This window comes from Schistosoma haematobium, chromosome 6 (assembly GCF_000699445.3).
Source record: "Schistosoma haematobium chromosome 6, whole genome shotgun sequence".
NCBI lineage: Eukaryota > Metazoa > Platyhelminthes > Trematoda > Strigeidida > Schistosomatidae > Schistosoma > Schistosoma haematobium.
Genome location: NC_067201.1, coordinates 16,733,146 through 16,752,755, shown reverse-complemented (window position 1 = coordinate 16,752,755; position 19,610 = coordinate 16,733,146). Strand labels below are relative to the sequence as shown.

The 19,610-nt window shown below is 31.3% G+C and overlaps 1 protein-coding gene across 1 annotated transcript in view; it reads right to left on the bottom strand.

Moving 5' to 3' along the window:
• MS3_00008649 (uncharacterized protein) overlaps positions 1-18,359 on the bottom strand; it is a 35,686-nt gene extending 17,327 nt beyond the window's left edge. The window contains exons 1-2 of the mRNA XM_012943313.3: positions 18,043-18,359; positions 146-388 (exon numbers count right to left, since the gene is read on the bottom strand). Of these exons, the coding sequence (XP_012798767.1) occupies positions 146-386 (241 nt within the window). The 5' untranslated portion in view covers positions 387-388; positions 18,043-18,359. The remainder of the gene's footprint in view (positions 1-145; positions 389-18,042) is intronic.
• Between the last annotated feature and the right edge of the window lie 1,251 nt (positions 18,360-19,610).

Here is a 19,610-nt window from a genome sequence, read left to right as displayed (position 1 = left end):
TATTAGTTAACACAAAAAAGATCAGTAATTTCTTGTCGATTACATTTAATTATCTAACAAGCGATGAGTAGTTAAGACAGTATATACAAATATATACAAATAAAATAGAAAAATGTAACTTTTTCATTTTTTTTCTGTCTATTACCTGATGTAAAGCATACTTGTGTATAACCCATACTTCTAGCTTTGTTTACATTTGCATTGGATGCATCAAACACTGATGGAGCGATCATAACAAATGTTGGTAGAGCGACGGAAGCAGCAGCCAAAGCAATGGCCACTGCCAAAATTATAAAACCTGCAATTATCCAACTTCGTGTATAATTTAAAGCTTTAAAATCATAGTCTTCTTCAGTTGCAAATTCCGAATTGTCTTTAAATGTCATATCTATGAAAACATAAATATAATTAATCTCATATGTTAAACCATTTTTATATTAATTGAAGTGAAATATTTCAGTTTTACGTTGTGTCAAATTACTTCTTGCCATTTTAAATAAAATAACATTAAACTAATTTAGTCATTTTGATTTGATGTCAAAAGCAATTAAGTTTCACAGACGGGAAATTTCTCACAGATCGAGACCAATTCATATCATAGATAATAACTGTCTCTTTTTGCTATCAGGTTGTTTCAATGACTTAGTAAATTTGGACGATGTAATAGATCGTCTAGCATAACTTAAGGAAATAATCTAGTATCAAAAGCGAATAATGAAAAAATCCTGACGCGTTATTTCATTTCAACTAAACCGTTCACGAGTATGTGGTTTAAATATCAATTATCATGAAATTTCTAAAGGCGTCATGCGGGTAAACATTACTTACTTTAGAAACATTAAGTTGTTTGATTTCTTTTCTGGAACTAAGTTCAATGTTTAATGGCCAACAATTTAATTCAATGGCAGTGTTTCGTATGACAAGTCTAGTTTGTTGATACTAAATTCTATGTTAAACTATGCTTACATGAAGATCACATAGCTAAGAGCCTATAAATCTCATCTTATTCCTAAACGTTAGGTAATTATTTGTATAGTTACGTAAATTTCAAAATTATCATGAAACTAGACACTTTTGATGAATGATAAACTTCTCGGTTCATAAAATATATAGTTAACTTTCTAATAAAATTTAACAAAACTCTGAAACTAATCACACAAAAATTACTCAACCGTAAACCTTCTGTCTAACGTTAAACCAATCAAACGTCTGAAACTCAATTTAATTAGAATCTATTTAAACAATTTAATGGTAAGTTTGATTAAGCTAATGTCACTGATTTGAGTATTCAAAGGTGACTGTTTGAAAATCGAACCCCAAACGAATAAGAAATGAATACAATTATCGTCTTTTTTTTCATAAAACTCACTTATAATGGTTATCTGTTCATCGATTTAATAGTAAGTATATTAATGAACTGATAAAAATATATATTAGATTTCTCCTAGACACTGTATAAGTTTCATAATTGATTAGTCACTGGTGGTGATCAATGTCAAGGTCGATAGCATTCAGTCTATATTAAGAAGAACTTGACACACATGACATTGATCACCACCCAGTGATCAATCAATTGTAATTACATCCCAGTCCTACAGGAGGTTGGTCGCTACCCAGATAGCCCAGTGGTAACGTCTCTGACTGTGAAGCTGGGTGACACGAGATCGAATCTGTCAGGCAGCACCAGTTCCTTCAAGATTGCAGGTACACCTTGCTGACGAGTGCCAAGTAGCACGAAACCCGAGTACAAAGTTTCCTGTTGACTACCTCCAACCACTATCTAACTGTTTAAGTTTTATGGTTACGTACTATGGTACAATATGTTAGTAATATACTTCACTAGCTTTCACACAAGTCAAGGTTCCAAATAGTTCCACTTTACGAATCCATTATTTATTTCTTTACATCTTATAAGTTTCTTTCAGTGTTATAACTAATTTACCACTATCTTATTCATATTACAATATTATGAATTTCCAAAAAGCCGGATAATTTGTACTAGCTCAAAGAAGTATTCATAATATCAAGAAAAATCAATAAAATTTCTCATCTGAAATTATAAAAAAAAATCAATATAACCAAAAGTTTGGTGATTACAAATTTTAGTACACATTAATTGATTAATGGGATCTCTATTTTTAATAATAAAATCAATATGAATAGAAGTACATCTTTCATATATATATATATATATATATATATATATATATATATATATATATATATATATATATATATATATATATATATATATATATATATACATAAAATTCTCACAAAATATTCAATATCTAAGTATTTAAAATTTATTTTAAATCATTTATGAGTTAGTTGCTAGAATAGTAAATCAAATGAAAATCAATAAGACAATATAGAATATGGCATAGATACATTGAATAAGTAAACAATAAATAAACCAGTTACAATAATATATATACTTATTATATTTTATATTGAATGAAGTATAATAACTACAAATTATGATAAGGTCATCATCATATATCTATTCACTTATCTCCCTTTTTTTAATGCTGACTCAATAGTAATTAATTACATCATATTCTTTATATTCAATAGTACTCATTTCTTGAATATTATTGAAAACTGTCATAGAATAAGTTGATACATGTAAATTGATCAATGACCTTGGTAACATAACCTTTAAATACATTCAAGGTAATAAATTCAAAATCACTTGATCTTGATGGGAGTGGAATGTGAATGAATGAATCAATTCATTTGGATAATTCAATTCAATATTAAACTACAAATATTTATGATATAATTGTTTATTCACAAAAATGTTAGATATCTATTTTATATATCTAGTTAATTGATTCAATAGTTGAAATCATGAGTCAATTGAAGCTAGATCACTGTACAAAACCTAGAAGCACTGAATGGCCGTTTTATATTAGTATGGAACTCCTCAGCATTGCGCATCCACGATCCTGCCCCACTTGCAAGATTCAAACCCAGGATCTATCAGTCTTGCGCGCGAGCGCTTAACCATTAAAGCACTGAGTCAACATTCAACGGTGTTAATGTCTCATGATTTCAACTATTGAAATTACTAAAACCTCCACAAAAACCCTTCTGATAAACATATGCTTGTCAGTTTGCTGGTTGTGAAGATTATTACTGAGATCATGAACTGATAATTATCTAAATAAGGTTGATTCATGATCTCAAAAAGATGATTATCTATATGATCAGCAGAGAAAAAAATTTCAATTATCTAAATTAAAGAATAGTGTTTTCATGTAAACTCAATAACAGTGTCCCATTTTTTAAAAGATGTATCTTTCCATTATCAGCTATATGTCTGATTAGTTTATTTTTGTTTAACTGCTTCAAAAGGCCAATGGAAAGTATTTATAATTTTCAGATGTTACATTCAGTTTTAATTCAATGTTATAACATTGTATAAATGTATTTTAGCTTTATGAAGGTGTTGATTATGAAGCTGAGAAATCTATTTGACTAGAACAAAATAATGTAGACTCCTTCAGAATGTAAGTATGAGAACGAAAATAAACAGATGAAATAAAATTCATTTTGTATACTTAAATCATTAGTTATAAATTACCAATTGTGTTCTAGTGATCATTTCCATAGGTAAAAAATGAGCTCAAAACAATTGAAAACAATTACAGACTATTGTTAGTTGATCAGAAAACTTCTTATAAAAGGTAGATGATAATATTATAAAACGTAAATAGACTTCATATGATTTTACATACTGAATATTTTGAAGTCTTCTAAAGCTTTTTTCTATTCATTCAAAGATGGATAGTGGCTAACAGTGGAATACAGGAGGCGCGTTTCGTCCTATTCTTGAACTCGTCAGTTGGGTGTACCTGCATCCCAGGGTTGATGTTCACCCTGGTACTCGAACTCAGTACCGTTCGCTTCGAATGCCATCGCGTTATCCACTTAGCTACTGAGTCCTGATAGTCACCTGCTTGTGCGACGGGGTGAATTTTCAAATTCACTTGGTGCTGTTTTACTTAAGAAGATACAAGTAAAACAACACCAAGTGAGTTTTTTCTATCTGTTAATCAGCAAGACAACAAAATAAGAATTCATTTATATTGATAGAAATTAACGGTCTTCTCAAACTTTCAGGGACGCTACCAAAATTTCAAGAGTTTACATATTGTTCTTGGGTAAGGTTATTGGCAAATAATCAATTGTTTATGAATAAGACATGGGTATAGAGTTGAATTGAGTGTTATATACAATGTACATACAAAACATTTAACATTCTACACTCTTTTAATTATCACTTTTACTCCATGATGGTAAAAAATTATTGTTTATATTATCATTTTAAACATTCTGTGCACTATCCAATTGTATCTCTTACGCTTATTATTCATTTCATAAGTTAAAAGTTATTCAACGTCTCCTTTGATTCTGATTTCCTAGTTCCTATTACTACACTTTTGACATCACTCTTTCATGTGATTTTAAATTATAAAATATGAAAATCTAAAGAATATAAACAAACAAGACATTGAAACATTGAATGTTCGTCAAAAGATAAGTTGAGAAATAAACTGTTTGAAATGATTTACAAACTAATCTTTATAGAGTTACGAAAGAATATTCTGAATAATACATTTGATTGTATAGGACAAGTTTAACATTATAAGTAAAGATGGATAGCTAATAAGCACAGTATATACACACAGTATATATATGCTGTCCTAAAAATCAATCAGAAGATTCAAGGGAGAATATAATTTATGGACGAACCGATCAGGTATAAGATAACGAGTCTCGGATTCGGGTGTGAAATTCACTAATATCCATCTGTCCGTATAGCGTCTTGACATTTTAACTGATGTTAGTTCATGATGAAAAACCGTAAATCTAATTCCTAACCGTAACCATCAACTGTAAATCATAATCCTTAATCTTCAAACTTCTTTATGACCCTCATTTAGCCCTATCAAGTAGGTAGACACTCACAAGGTCACTTTGGCATCGCTCAAAGGTCTTCCATAAGATGCAGTTTTATTTAATCATGCATGATAATCTATGTAGAATCTATTTATTATTCAAATGAGTTAGATGCTTTCTTATTGAATAAGAAAATGTCGATGTATGCTGATAAAATATATGAGATAGTCTACTAGGTGGTTGTACGCAGATAACAGAAAAACCCGTTATCTATGTTCCGTACTGGCTGAAACTCGTCAGCAAGACATGCCAGCATCCCCGACGGAAATGACGTTTACTGTAAGATCCGAATGTATGTTGTTCAAGTTTAGATCATGTGACGTTATCACTAAGTTATTCGGCTTCCTTTTGACTAACCCCAACCAATTAATACATGAGTAGGTAATCCACATGATGACCAGTCAATCAGACTAATTACTAATAGTCAACTTGGTAGACAGAATTCAATCAGTACTAAAGAATTGAAAAATGTGATAATGATCATTGAATGGTGATCAATTAATGTAAGACAATATAGATCACATTACAAGAATTTGATAGATTTAAAATCTCTATTATGGGTTAAAATGAATGTATCCTATGAAAAATGAATCTCAGATGATAGGTAGTGAATCGTATTATGACAATTGGGACATAATTAAATAGTATATTACTTAAATAAGTAAATTAAAAACCTTTAACTCCTAATCTTGTTTTCATCACAAAACATTTTAGCATTTGGATTAAAATCTCTTATAGTTACAAATCATTCCCCAAATGTTTTCAATATGATATGACTCAGAATAAAATGAGGAGAACTATAATAAATCAAAATGATCTACTTCTTACTTTCACATTTCAACATGAGTACTTTAAGGCTTAATGATTTATTATATAATTCACTGATAATGTTAATTTATTCAACAATTACATTCCTTAATAACAGATCACTTTCTTGAATACAGATATAGGTTAGTTTAAAAATGAACAAATGTATTCACCAAACCAAATTGATAATAATTAAGGTACTTCGTTAGGTTCGTTTCATGAAGTGTCTCTTATTTTAGTTTTTTTAATATTAAGAATAGTATTACTTGTTTAGAGCTGTCACAAATGTTATGGTATTGACCAGTATGTCATATTAAGTCTTATGATAAAACTAATAAGACATCTTGTTTAATTTAAATAATTAGGATATTGAAATTCATATCTGTACTATCTGTCAAGTCATTTCTATGGTTATGAATGTGAACGTACTATTATTTCATCAAATGTATCTGTTTATTGCCAAGTATGAATGAAATGTGCTTCTATACAACTATGAAACTTGGAATTTTCATTAAACGTATAGACCTTATTCTAACTTTTCATTGGTATTTCTCTTCATCATATAGAGTTATATTTTACTGAAATGAAGTTTTATATTTTATTACTGAAATAACACTTACATACTCATATTTGTTTATCAATATACCACATATATAACATGAACCCTTAAGGTAAAATTTATCAGGATTAATTAACTATATCAATATTAAATCCATTCTTTAATAACTTATATGTCTGAACAAAATGGAATATAAAAATATTATGGAAAACATAATGAACATATATATTGGCAAACAAGAGAGCAAATGTTTCTAATGAAATAAATTTGATGAACATAGTGTTAAATTACGGAAATGAATGTATGTTTCGGATAAAATCTTCTTACGGATACAAAAACACACATTTAATTGATCCTTACTAACATAATTAATAATCCAGTCGAGTTAGTTGTCTACTTTTTAGAGAATGAGTGTATTGAGTAAACTTTCTCATTGTTACTTTTTCTGTTTGTGAGTAAAGTTCTTTAAAGTTGAATACTGGTGAGTCTTCTAATAGTTGAACATAGATTTACTTGGATTCTTACTACCTAGAAAAGTGTAAGACACCAGGTAGAGCTGATGAAGATCAGAACTTTCATTGCTTAAAGTGTCTAAAAATAATGTATTTTTTTCAATTATTATCACTCTTACATAATTTCATTTATCAGCATTACCATAGATTCATACAATATCCATAGTATCGTGAATTTTTCATTGATTAATTATAAAGTTATCTAGTTTTGCGAATATTTTTCGTAGCGACTATTTTCTAGAAACAGTTAATACTTACTATCTGACTTGGACACAGTGACTTAGTTAATGTATCGACGAAATACGATAAGAGTGATCATTGCTCTGTAAGTATTCATTTATAATAAACAAATCTCTTCATCTTTCTAAATTACAATTAGTAACTTTGAATGCCCTCATAATTGCTACGTAACTTTGTCATTAGGTTTTGCTGATTATTACATCATAACCATTCGAAATAAGATTACTATATGACTTTGCCTACAACACTTAGATATCTTTCTGTACAATCCACTTCAAAATATCTCATACAGCAGGTAAGTTCCTGATAATTCTAGTTATGAACACATATTATTGCGTTAAAATTCGTATGGACAATAACTTAGATGATAATCTTCTGTTTGTAGGAAAGTAAATTCCTGAGTTTATCCTAAGAACAGAAGATGAGATGTTCTCCCATCAAAATATACCACCTATCTCACTCATGTTGTTTTTACCAGTTGTTTAAACAATTTTATTTTAATAGTTGAATTCATGAGTTACTTGAAGCTAGGACAACATGGAAAACCTGAAAGCACTGGACAACCAAATGGTCATAGTATTGAACTCTTCAACAGTGCACATTCACGAGCCCACCGGTGAGATTCGAATCCAGGACCTATCGGTCCCGCGCACGAACCTTTAACCTCTAGACTACTGAGTCAGCATCTAACGGTGTTAATGTCTAATTTCACTCAATTTTATACAGAAAGCTTTATTATTATACCATACTTCGTTAATTTATTTAACACATAACATATTGCTCAATCAAGATATAACTACTTTTTTTCCACATGATATAAGTAATATATATGCATATTTCGTTAAAATAATTCACTGATCTTGTCAAACTAAACTCTGAATGATCAACTTCTTTGGAAATTTAGATCATTTTAAATATAAATTGTAATAACTTTCTTTCTTTTTGATCATTCAATAAAGTACATTCAATCATAAATCCTAAATAGATTGTAAATAGGAAACTAATTAAATAATATAGAAATTAATACATTTTTTCGAATTTTTTTCTCAGAAAACACAAAATTCAAAAAGAAAATTATTTATTTTAAAGGAAAAGTATCCCATCGATCGTTATTTTCAAAGAGTCACTAGTTTTCTGATATGCTAAATAATATTAATAGAAAACCAGTCTTTATTCGTTTTTACTGTTTAATACTTACTTACCTACTTACGCCTGTTACTCCTAATGGAGCATAAGCCGCCGATCAGAATTCCCCAACCCACTCTGTCCTGGGCCTTCCTTTCCAGTTTAATCCTATTTTTGTTTATTTTTTTCATGTCTGTCTCCATTTCTCGACGTAATGTGTACCTCTTTTCCTTTGGCCTTGAGGATTCCATGTGAGGGTTTGCCTTGTGACACAGTTGAGTGCTTTCCTCAATGTGTGTCCCATCCACTTCCAGCGCTTCTTCCTAATTTCTTCCTCCACCTGAATTTGGTTTGTTCTGGCCAACGGATCCGAAGTATTTTGCGTAGACAGCTGTTAATAAACACTTGTATCTTCTTAGATGGTGGTTGGAGGTAGTCAACAGGAAACCCTGGACCCGGGTTTCGTGCTACTTGGCACTCGTCAGCAAGGTGTACCTGTAATCTTGAGGAACTGGTGCTCCCTGGCGGATTCGATCTCGTGTCACCCAGCTTCACAGTCAGAGACGTTATCACTGAGCTATCCGAGCCGTGACTAACCTCCTGTAGGACTGAGATGTAATCACAATTGATTGATCACTGGGTGGTGATCAATCTCATGCTTGTCTAGTCCTTAATAGTGCAGATCGAATGCTATCGATCATGTTGCAATGTGGGCTCGGATAGCTCAGTGATAACGTCTCTGACTGTGAAGCTGGGTGACACGAGATCGAATCCGCCAGGGAGCACCAGTTCCCTCAAGATTACAGGTACACCTTGCTGACGAGTGCCAAGTAGCACGAAACCCGGGTCCAGGGTTTCCTGTTGACTACCTCCAACCACCATCTAATCTCAATACATAGTGCCCGCAGTGTCGAGTCACCTAGACTGGTGGCCACATTGCAACATGATCGATAGCATTCGATCTGCACTATTAAGGACTAGACAAGCATGAGATTGATCACCACCCAGTGATCAATCAATTGTGACTCGTATCTTCTGGATGATAGCTTTCGAAGTTCTCTAGGTTTCTGCCCCATACAGTAGAACTGTCTTGACATTTGTATTGAAAATCCTAACCTTGGTGTTGGTTGACAGTTGTTTTGAGTTCCAGATGTTCTTCAGTTGTAAATATGCTGCTATTGCTTTTCCGATCCGCGCTTTCACATCTGCATCAGATCCACCGTGTTCATTGATGATGCTGCCCAAACATGTAAAGGTTTTTACATCTTGCAAATCTTCTCCGTCAAGTGTGATTGGATTGTTGCATGCTGTGTTGTATCAGAGAATTTTGCTTTTCACTTTGTGTATTTTGAGACCTACTTATTGTTTGATAGTTTAAATTAAAATGAAAAGTAAATTTGACCATGGTGTTATTTATATAATCAAGTCAAAATGTTCATGTTTCTAGCCAGAGATCACATAACAACTTAATGATTTATTCTTATTGATTTTGGTGAATATTTACAAACCACAACGCCGATTATCTACTTGTTACCTTCAAATGATAAAAAAATTTCCTTTTTTTTATTAAATTATGTATTAATTAAACTTTTTTATATAAAATGATATATGAGTTCAATTTAAAGGTTTCAGTTATCCTTTCTTATTATTTACAGCTTACATATATACACATTCATTATAGAAAATGGTTTCATTATTACGACTTGATACGATCTGGGCAAAACAGTAGACATTAGACTTTTGTTAACTTTGGTTTGGAGTCCAGCTAAAGAGAATAAAGCCACCAAATAACCTGGTACGGCCGAGAGTGTGGAAAGTCAGCTCTCCCTCTCAAATGCTCTCACATGGTCACGTGCATACAACCATTGCCAGGGAAGTCCTACACACTGCTTTCTCGAGGCGATGGTGTTGTCTACGAAATTGAGAGGACGAAAAGCGAATGACCGGCGCTTTAACCGGGTTGGTGGATATGAAGGATCCACCTAGGGAAGTTGGAAAACCCTGATTTCAAATCAATGATGCATATGGGTCCCAAGATCCTAAGCATACAAGTGGCGTCTGAACCAATTATTGATCATCGATTACTATGGGACTGCATCTCCTTACGTTGCTCCATTGCCTTTTGGATTGGACCTTTAAGTCAAAGGCTCAGAGTGTGGCGCCCAGTTGTGAAACACATAGCAACCATCTCTGCAGATATTGGGAGATATTTCCAATCATAATTTCTCCCTACTTTTGATTCAATAATATTCCTAACATTAGCATAATATTTGTAACATCATGAATGTAATATATTTATAGGCCGTGTACTATTTAAATGAAGTACTATATTAAATTTAAATCCCTTTCAATGAGTAAAAAACTTACAAAATTTTCTACAAACATCTCAGAGTTGCATTGAACCATAATTTTACATCTATAACCAACAGCTGAGAAGAACTAGTTATAAATATTAGGTTTACACAGTTTTCAACACACTAGAAAGTTATATCACGTCACACAATTGTAGTTTGTAAGAATGAAGAAGCAATATATGTGTCTACAGGTTAAGCGTTTGCGTGTGGACCCGTGGATGCACACCACTGAAGAGTTCTATAGTAGGAAGAAACGGTCATCTAGTGCTTTCAGATTTTGAAAGATGATCTAACATATATATATGGTCGCTGAAGCTAAAATCACTAAGTTGATGGTAAGTTCTAGGATCAAGCTGACTAATAATACAATCTTTCGAGTGGTTTTTCTAATTCTGTATGATCAAAGCAATTGTTATTCATTTTATTTAACTAAATCCTCACATTCAAAAGAACTTAATCTAACTATATTATATTCAATAGATCAGAATAATGGGAATAAGTAACAGTGATATGTTTCGGATTTTCGCCAAATAGTATTTACCTCTTTATTATTACGTAATAATTATTATCATTACTTTTTTGATATAAAACCAACTATTATATAATTATCAGAATGGGTTTTGTGAAGATTTTTAGAAATTTCGCTGGTTGAAATCATGAGTCAATTGAAGCTAGATCGCCATGGAAAACCTGGAAGCACTGGACGGCCGTTTCGTCCTAGTATGGAACTGCTCAGCAGTGCGCATTCACAATCCCACCTCCCGCGAGATTCGAACCCAGGACCTATCAGTCTCGCTCCAGGCGCTTAACCAACTAGACCATTGAGCCGGCATCCAACGGTGTTAATATCTATATTATATAATTATATATATTATATAATTTACTAAATTATTATTATTTCAATATAATATCTTGTATAAACGTTCACTATGGAATTGAGTTTTCATTCACCCTATTCTTAATTACATATATACTAATGATACTATGTTAGTTACTAATTATCATACACATTTCTATGTATATAAGTAAATATTGTTGAGCAACTAATTAAAACTAAACTTTTTCTCATTTAATTAGATTCTTTCTTTTTATTCTATTAACTAATGAATATAATTCTGTATTCAAATTATTATTGGTAATAGTTCACTTACTATTTCAGAAACTTGAATATCTACCAAAATTGCAATGGTAAACACATAAAAGTTGAAACTATGATGAACGATGTCTGATATTTCTAAGATATGTATAACCAATTAGTCTTATTTAGCTTAAAGTCTATTAAATAATGAAGCGAAATTCATTAAAAGAACTTCAATGCCAAAATAACATCCACTTCTCATACTGATGTTCTTAATATGGTCCGTTTCTTTTAATTTATTTTAAACAAATAATACTGATTAACAATAATCGAAATTATTATCGGAATTTAACTAGACACTCAGCGATAAACGTATGGTGTTATATAGATACCTTCCGCTTTATTATTATTATTATTACTATTGCTATTATTATTATTAATGCCTTTATTCAGTATTATATTTTGGCACAATAAAAAATTCTCAGCACAAGGTATTTCAACACGTTTCTTTTGCAAAAAAACAAAAACAAAAAAAGGTTAAACGAAAAAATCCGAAAAAAACGGTACAACTTTTAAAATTAGAGACATGTTAAGAATGCAGGTTATTGTCTAGGTTAACTCTAACAACCTGTTCGTCACAGAGTATATTTGCTAGGTAAGGTATTGTAGAACTTTTATACTTTTGCTTGCGTGCATGGATTTCAATGTAATTACGTCTCGTTCTACCAGATGATATACAAGGAGAAAGATATGAGTGAAGGAGATGGTTAGTATCTGATAAAATAACACCTGCCAGGGGTTTGTATGACTTTAGATGCCTATCCACAACCATATTAATTATGACCTCGAAAGATATTCACCACACACACACACACACACACTGCTAACTGCCTTCAGCACTCTCTACAATACAACAAAGTCTTCTCTCAAAAGCCCGGGAAAGAATAATGGAGAACAGTAAATAGTAATAAGTAATATGCAAGAATTGACAAATTGTAAGAGTAAATGACGAGTAATCCTAAGAGCATGCAGTCTCTTTATGTAGTAAGTCAAACGGGAAACCCTCTTCAATAACAATAAAACGTGAGAAGACCAAGAGTGATCAGAGGAAAAGGTAACACCCAGATAATTGACCTTCGACACTGTGTTTATCAAACAGTCTCAGATGGCACAAGCATTATGGGATCCCAAGGTGGTGTTTAGATGCCGTTCATGTCTCATGCTAAACTTAACAGCTTGACATTTAGACGGATTAAGTATGAGACCATTAATAACAGACCAAAAATCAATACGAGACAAAAAACGCATTCATTTCTATGGGATGTAAAGAGTTACAAATCGGCATACATACAGTGAGATCATCCGCATATTTCACAAAAGTATTTATTGTGGAAGACGGCAGATTATGCAGAAAAGAAGAGGTGAAGGAACGGCTACTTGTGGTTCACCTCCATGAAAAACGTATAATATTATATAGATACATTCCGCTTTTTTGACCTTATAATTAATTCATTGGATATAAACAATTTTAGTAGATTGAAAAGATATATCATTTTTGAATTGATAGTATATTGTAGATAATTCTATTATTTAAAAATTTTAGGACTTATTCAATATGGAAGATGTAGAAATCAAACTATTATTCTTGTATCTATGAAGTTAACATAAATTGTAATCCACTAAAATGGATATTTTTTAAAGAGTTAGTTTTCTGTTAAAATCAACTAATGTTTCGCATCAATCTATAATAAATAGTCTTTGGCATATACAAACAAAAACAACAAATTAATTTACACGAAATCCTATCGAATAAACAAGTTATCTAGTTTACGATATTCTTGCATTTCTAATGATAGGTTGTGAGTGGTGAAGTTCAAATATGTCGGGAGTGAAACGTTTTACTATAACTGGGGATTGGATGATCATCAAGCTATACCACAAATTGATCAAGCTTAAAATTATACTACTGAACACTTCAATAATGACTGTAATATTTGAGATATTGATACTACACCTTAAAGAACTAATTTTGATCTCTGGTGGGTTAGTGATTAAACCAGTTAAAGAACTCCATACTACAACGGAAGAGCTGTACATTGTGTCTTTATTTTTCAACGTTTACTCATCAACTGAGATCAATCTACGAAGAACATAACATACAACTGTTACAAACAAAATATATAACAGATTTACCAAATAATGTGCTTATTTATTTCCTAGAAATAAAGTATTATCGATGGTGATAATATCAGTACAAGAAAAGAATGTTATTTTGGCATTGACTTAATAAATAGCTTCAACTGACTCATGATCTTAACCATTGAAATTACTACAATCTCCACAAAAACCCATCTGATATAAATATTATATTAATTAAGGATAGTATATTAAAAACAAATTTGTTCTTTTAATGAATTTCGCTTCATTATTTATTAACCTTTAAGCTAAATAAGACTAATTGGTTATACATATCTTAGAAATATCAAACATTTTGTATCATACTTTCAACTCAGAAAGTAAAAAAATTTGTTTATTTAATTATGTATTTAACATTGCACTTTTGATAGATGTCAAAGATAATTAAATCAAAAAGTCTAAGTGAATAACTTTCTATTTTTAGAGAAAAGCTGCTGAATATTTAACCACTTGAGTATCATCTATATGGCTATATAGAGGTGAAGGTCTCATATGAGACTGGAGGTTCGTCATTGGTATTGCAGATGGTTCGGCATTGCTTTGGCAAGTTTTGCTGACTGTTCATTCACAGAATTCGTTTGCTGGTTAACCGATTTCATTCATACTAGTGGTCGCTTTTCAGTGTTCTCAAAGACTATTGTCATTGGGACATTGTAAGGCATGTCGCCATTGCTAACATTGATGAGTTTGACTGTCGTGTAAGCGGAATAGATAAATTTTGACCTGTTCGTGCTGTGCATGACTGATTCATGCGATCATTGATTGGAATAACTATACATGTGACGTGAATGTGTATATGTATGGTGCGAATAGTTCACCAGGGTGCTTGGTACTTGTGTGGTTGTGGCACAGGATTGAGCTGTACTATTAATATTGTGACGTTAAAGCCTATACGGTGTCTGGTTCCCCTGCTAAACGGGGTTGAGCTGTTCTGTTTGTGTTTTTACGTGAAAGTTCGGATGGTGTCTGGTTCTCCTGAAAACCAATGTAAAATTACCCAGGCCCACAAGGGTATATTATATAAATAACTGAGTATCATCAACTGTTTAGTTACAAGTATATTCATAAGAGTTAGTTCATGTAGAAAATTTTTATTCAATGAAAGAATAATACTAACCACTTTTCATATATTTTAACTGAATTGAATTGATTATGCTTATTTCTAAGACGATTTTACCTTATGGAATCATTCAAATCAAAATAGAAAATATCATAAACTGACTATTTTTGTTTTATTATCAGAATGGTGGTTTGTGAAGATTGTAGTAATTTTAATAGTTCAGTACATAAGTCAATCTAAGCTAGATCATCATTTAAAACGTGGGAGCACTGAAAGGTCGTTTCGTCTTAGTATATGAATCCTTATCAGTGTACATCCACGATCCAACGTGTGTGTAGAGATAGGTATCTACCTCAGACAGTAGATGAATGGTTGAGCAAGATCATAGATCGATTGAAGCTAGACATTTACACTGTTGGATGCCGGCTCAATGGTCTAGAGGCTAAGGATTTACACACGGGATCGAAGGTTCTGTGTTCGAATCCCGCATGTGGGATCGTGGATGTGCACTGCTTAGGAATCCAACACTATGACGATTTTGCTGTCCAGTACTTCCAGGTTTTTAATGGTGGTCTAGTTTATACCGACTCATGAGTTCAACTATTGAAATTTTTGTTGTTATAATCAAAGTTGAATATCATATATTGAAACGTTAACGTCAAAATATTATGGATATTTTTCGACTGTTTTGACCTCAAGTTACAGTTTATTATCTATAAATCTTGATAAAAGATTATTTACCATTAATAGTCATCATTCATTATCGTCATTACTATAATTCTAAGTAAACTTGTTGATATAATTGTACTAATAGTGAATATTTACTTGCAATGGAATTCAAGATAGATATTCTATGCAACTTAGTATTCGCTAAAGAACATTATATATGCCTAAAAATATTCAAGATATTCTATATTCATACGTACATCAGTACTATTAATGTAATCTGATTGAATAGTGGTCATCTGTTTTATTAGATACAAATTTTGGCCATATTCCTTCCATATTCTGAATCAATTACCCAATTTTCAACATCATAAAAAGTAGTAGACCTTCAGTTTTATGTATATTTGTCAAAAATTGACTCTTAACAGCATAAAATATCATGAAGGTAAACGTGGAAATTATAAACAAAACAATATGTTGAAACGAATGATTCAAAGTCCTATAGCCTTATCACTGAAGTCAATCGGATAATTCTGATTACATTTCGCGCATTAACAACAAATTCAGGTATTAGTTTTCGATCTAATCATAATTATTACATGAAGTTAATTGATCAAATGATCCAGTCGTTGAACTAAGTTAAAAAGTGATCCAGAATAAATCATTCCTTTTTTTCAGGTGTATTTCATCTTTTCTTATAGATAGTGTATCATGGCTAAAATAATACATCGACAACAAACAATTATAGTTTCTTTTATCAGTATCTCTGAGACTAAATCAGATACGTATGAATGACTATTACTTTGAAATTAATGAATTCATAATCTCGAACTATTAAATTGTAAAATGATATGACTTTATCGAAATATGCTCAAATTGAAACAAACTATACCATCAGAATTAGTACTTTCTTAAAGTAATGAACTTACTGGCTTATTTATAACATCACAATGAAGTTTATGAAAAAAAAACAAATGATATTCATATTCATAAGATTTTTTTAGGTTTACGCTAAACATTGCTCTCATTAACTGACAAAATTTAGTAGATGATAAATTATTCATTTAAAGTTCGTGATCAAATGATCATTGACATATTACATTAATGTTATCTCAGATTTGGGGATAATTCAAAGAATGTTAATGATAGATTGATTTGTTCATTGACTCTTCATTGTTGGTTTATGTTGTTTATTAGTTATAAGAGAAAATGAGACTTAATTTTAATAGTACAACGTTTAGTATTGATTAACAAGAAAATTGAAAACCTGATCTCATTTTGATTTTAGCACATCAATTTAATGTGGCTGGAAATTCAGTTTTTCATCTTTTTATGTGACACTTACATGGTTTAGTATAAAACCAGATTTCAGTACTCTTAAACGACTCTATGATGATGTTTCTCACATGCCGTTCATTTTGTAATCTCAGAAGATAGGTTAATTTATACCTTTATATTGGTGAGATAATAATGCATCATGATGATCTGAAGTTTTTTAAATGACAATAACCCATTTATAATTTCAATTGTTGAGGTCATGAGTCAATTGAAACTAGACCACCATGGAAAACCCGAGAGAACTGGACAGCCGTTTCGTCCTATTGTGGGACTCCTCAGCAGTGCGCAACCGCGACCCCGCCTCTCGGGATTCGAACCCAGGGCCTACTGGTCTCTCGCGCGAGCATTTAACCAATAAACTACTGAGCCAGATAAGTAAGCGGATTAAATACTAACTAAATTCCCATTCTACATCTTTCCACACTGTGTTATGGTACTTGAAAAAATCTACTCTACTTAATAAACCTTAATAGAAAATATTGTGTAATGAAAGTGATTTCAAATAATAGTTTGCGAAATAAGTCAGAATCACAATTAATTACCACAGAAGCTTGTCAGATATGTTTGAAAGTTATTTGGTTAATAATCATTCATTTTCTATATTCATTAAATGAATAAACGTATTTAGTGTTTCATCTTAGAAATTAAAAATCAGATTACTATCTAAAACAAATTAAACTCATTATATGACTGAGCTCAATTTGATAGACTTGGATGGGGGTTACCGATATGTAGAACCCGGGACAGTTGTACGTTAGCCCAAGCTTTCATAGCTCATTAGCACGACAAGCGGAACATAATAGTAAAAATTACAAAATTTATTGAAATAATATAGTAAATGATGAGAAAGACTCAACGTTCGCTGTGTGACATGCAAGTACTGGTTACGACCATTAGCTAAAACGAGAGTGAGATCCTATAATGGGGACAGTTGTTTATTTCTCTAGACTTGTATCAACTCATAACAAAAAATCATCTAAAGATTTAAGCTATACGTTTTTAGATAGGAGATAAATCTACAGTTAGCATTTTAATATACACAATATAGTCTTATCCTTGGAATCAATTTTAATTCAGAATACTATAGATATAAACCAATTGAAAGAAACACAGGGTTAATGAAGGAAATAAATACTTACTAAGTAATTTCAATCAAATTTGTATATATATTTCTCTCAATGTAATCAATAATCCTTGATATTGCTTGATAATGTTACTACTTCTGATAACAACAAATGTTCAATAATCTTAATATTTGGTTATCTGTACTATCATTATACACGTCTGAAATTATTCGCTATATATGTATAGGAATAGTTATGTAAGTTGACTTTTATGGTATATATATATACTTATTTACGTATGATTTCATACGTATATACTACTCAAGATACTATGACCTCCTACACATACTCAGACACATGCATATATGTATACATACAAATACACAGTTATGACTATATATATATATATATATATATATATATATATATATATATATATATATATATATATATATATAGTGATTTTAATTAACATTTTTAAAATTCTGTACATTCCTAATTTTTGGAATAGTTTAACCATTCCTTCGGCAATCTTAACCTTGAAAATGAAATGAAACAAAGACTAAGAACAACTAATTAATTACAAAAAGAATTTTGTTTGCAAAAGTTTATAAAATGAACTTGTTTATTTTGTCTCTGGTAGTACTAAGATTAGGTCAATTTTCATGTGTAGTAAAATGAATAGAACCAATAGTTCTTATCATGTGGTTCATAGTAAATTTTTGTTTTACAGGAAACCGTGATATTTTAGTCTTCGTGATGACTGGCACTAGTCAGTTATACTCGTTGTAGGATTTGAATTTGTATCACTTATCTTCATTATTCGAAATGCAACGACTTAGCTATTGTTTCCGTTAAACTCCCTTTAATCTAAGAACTATCAATAATTTCACTTTGTTTTGGATGCATTTGTTTAAATCAAATTTTGAACTTGTTTGTTCATAACACTGTTTTCAAAGATTTTGGTTTCACTTTGCTTTTCACTTGACACTTTAGAAGTTTGGCTCCGGAAATTTAGAAATTAAAGGTTTACTTTTTAGTTGTAATTATTATTAGAGCTATATATTTGGATTGATTACCTGTAATTTATGAATAAACTTTGGTACCTTAATTGTAATTTGGTTCTATTGTTATTTGGAGTCGTAAATTACGAGTGGATCGATCGGCCGTGTTTCATTAACGTACGAGAGAGAAATTAGCAAATAATACTGCGGCTTTTGTAATGTGTGGTAGGCTAGCATGCAGCAAGCTTGTTATCTGATGCCATCAAAACAATGAATTTGTCTTAAGGGTATATTTTGAAGTCCAACTCCGCTGGCTTCCATTGCGATGAATATGATTATCCTTGATTTGCAGTCGCCTATACAAAACTTAAAGCCGATTGAATCATCAAACCCAAAGAACGGCCAGTAAAGAGGTTTAGTAGATATAATAAGTCAAGCAAATATCTCTTAAAATACTTTCTTGTTAGTTTTCTCCACTGAATAGCAACATTCAGAAGCTTATATTACGATCAATTATAGCAGCTACAACTCACACCAGTAACTAACCTAGGGGTATATTACTCACACAGTCTTAAGTTCTCTGAACAAATTTCACCAAAGCATCTAAAATGAGGAAACTTTCAGGCTTCATTCTTCGTA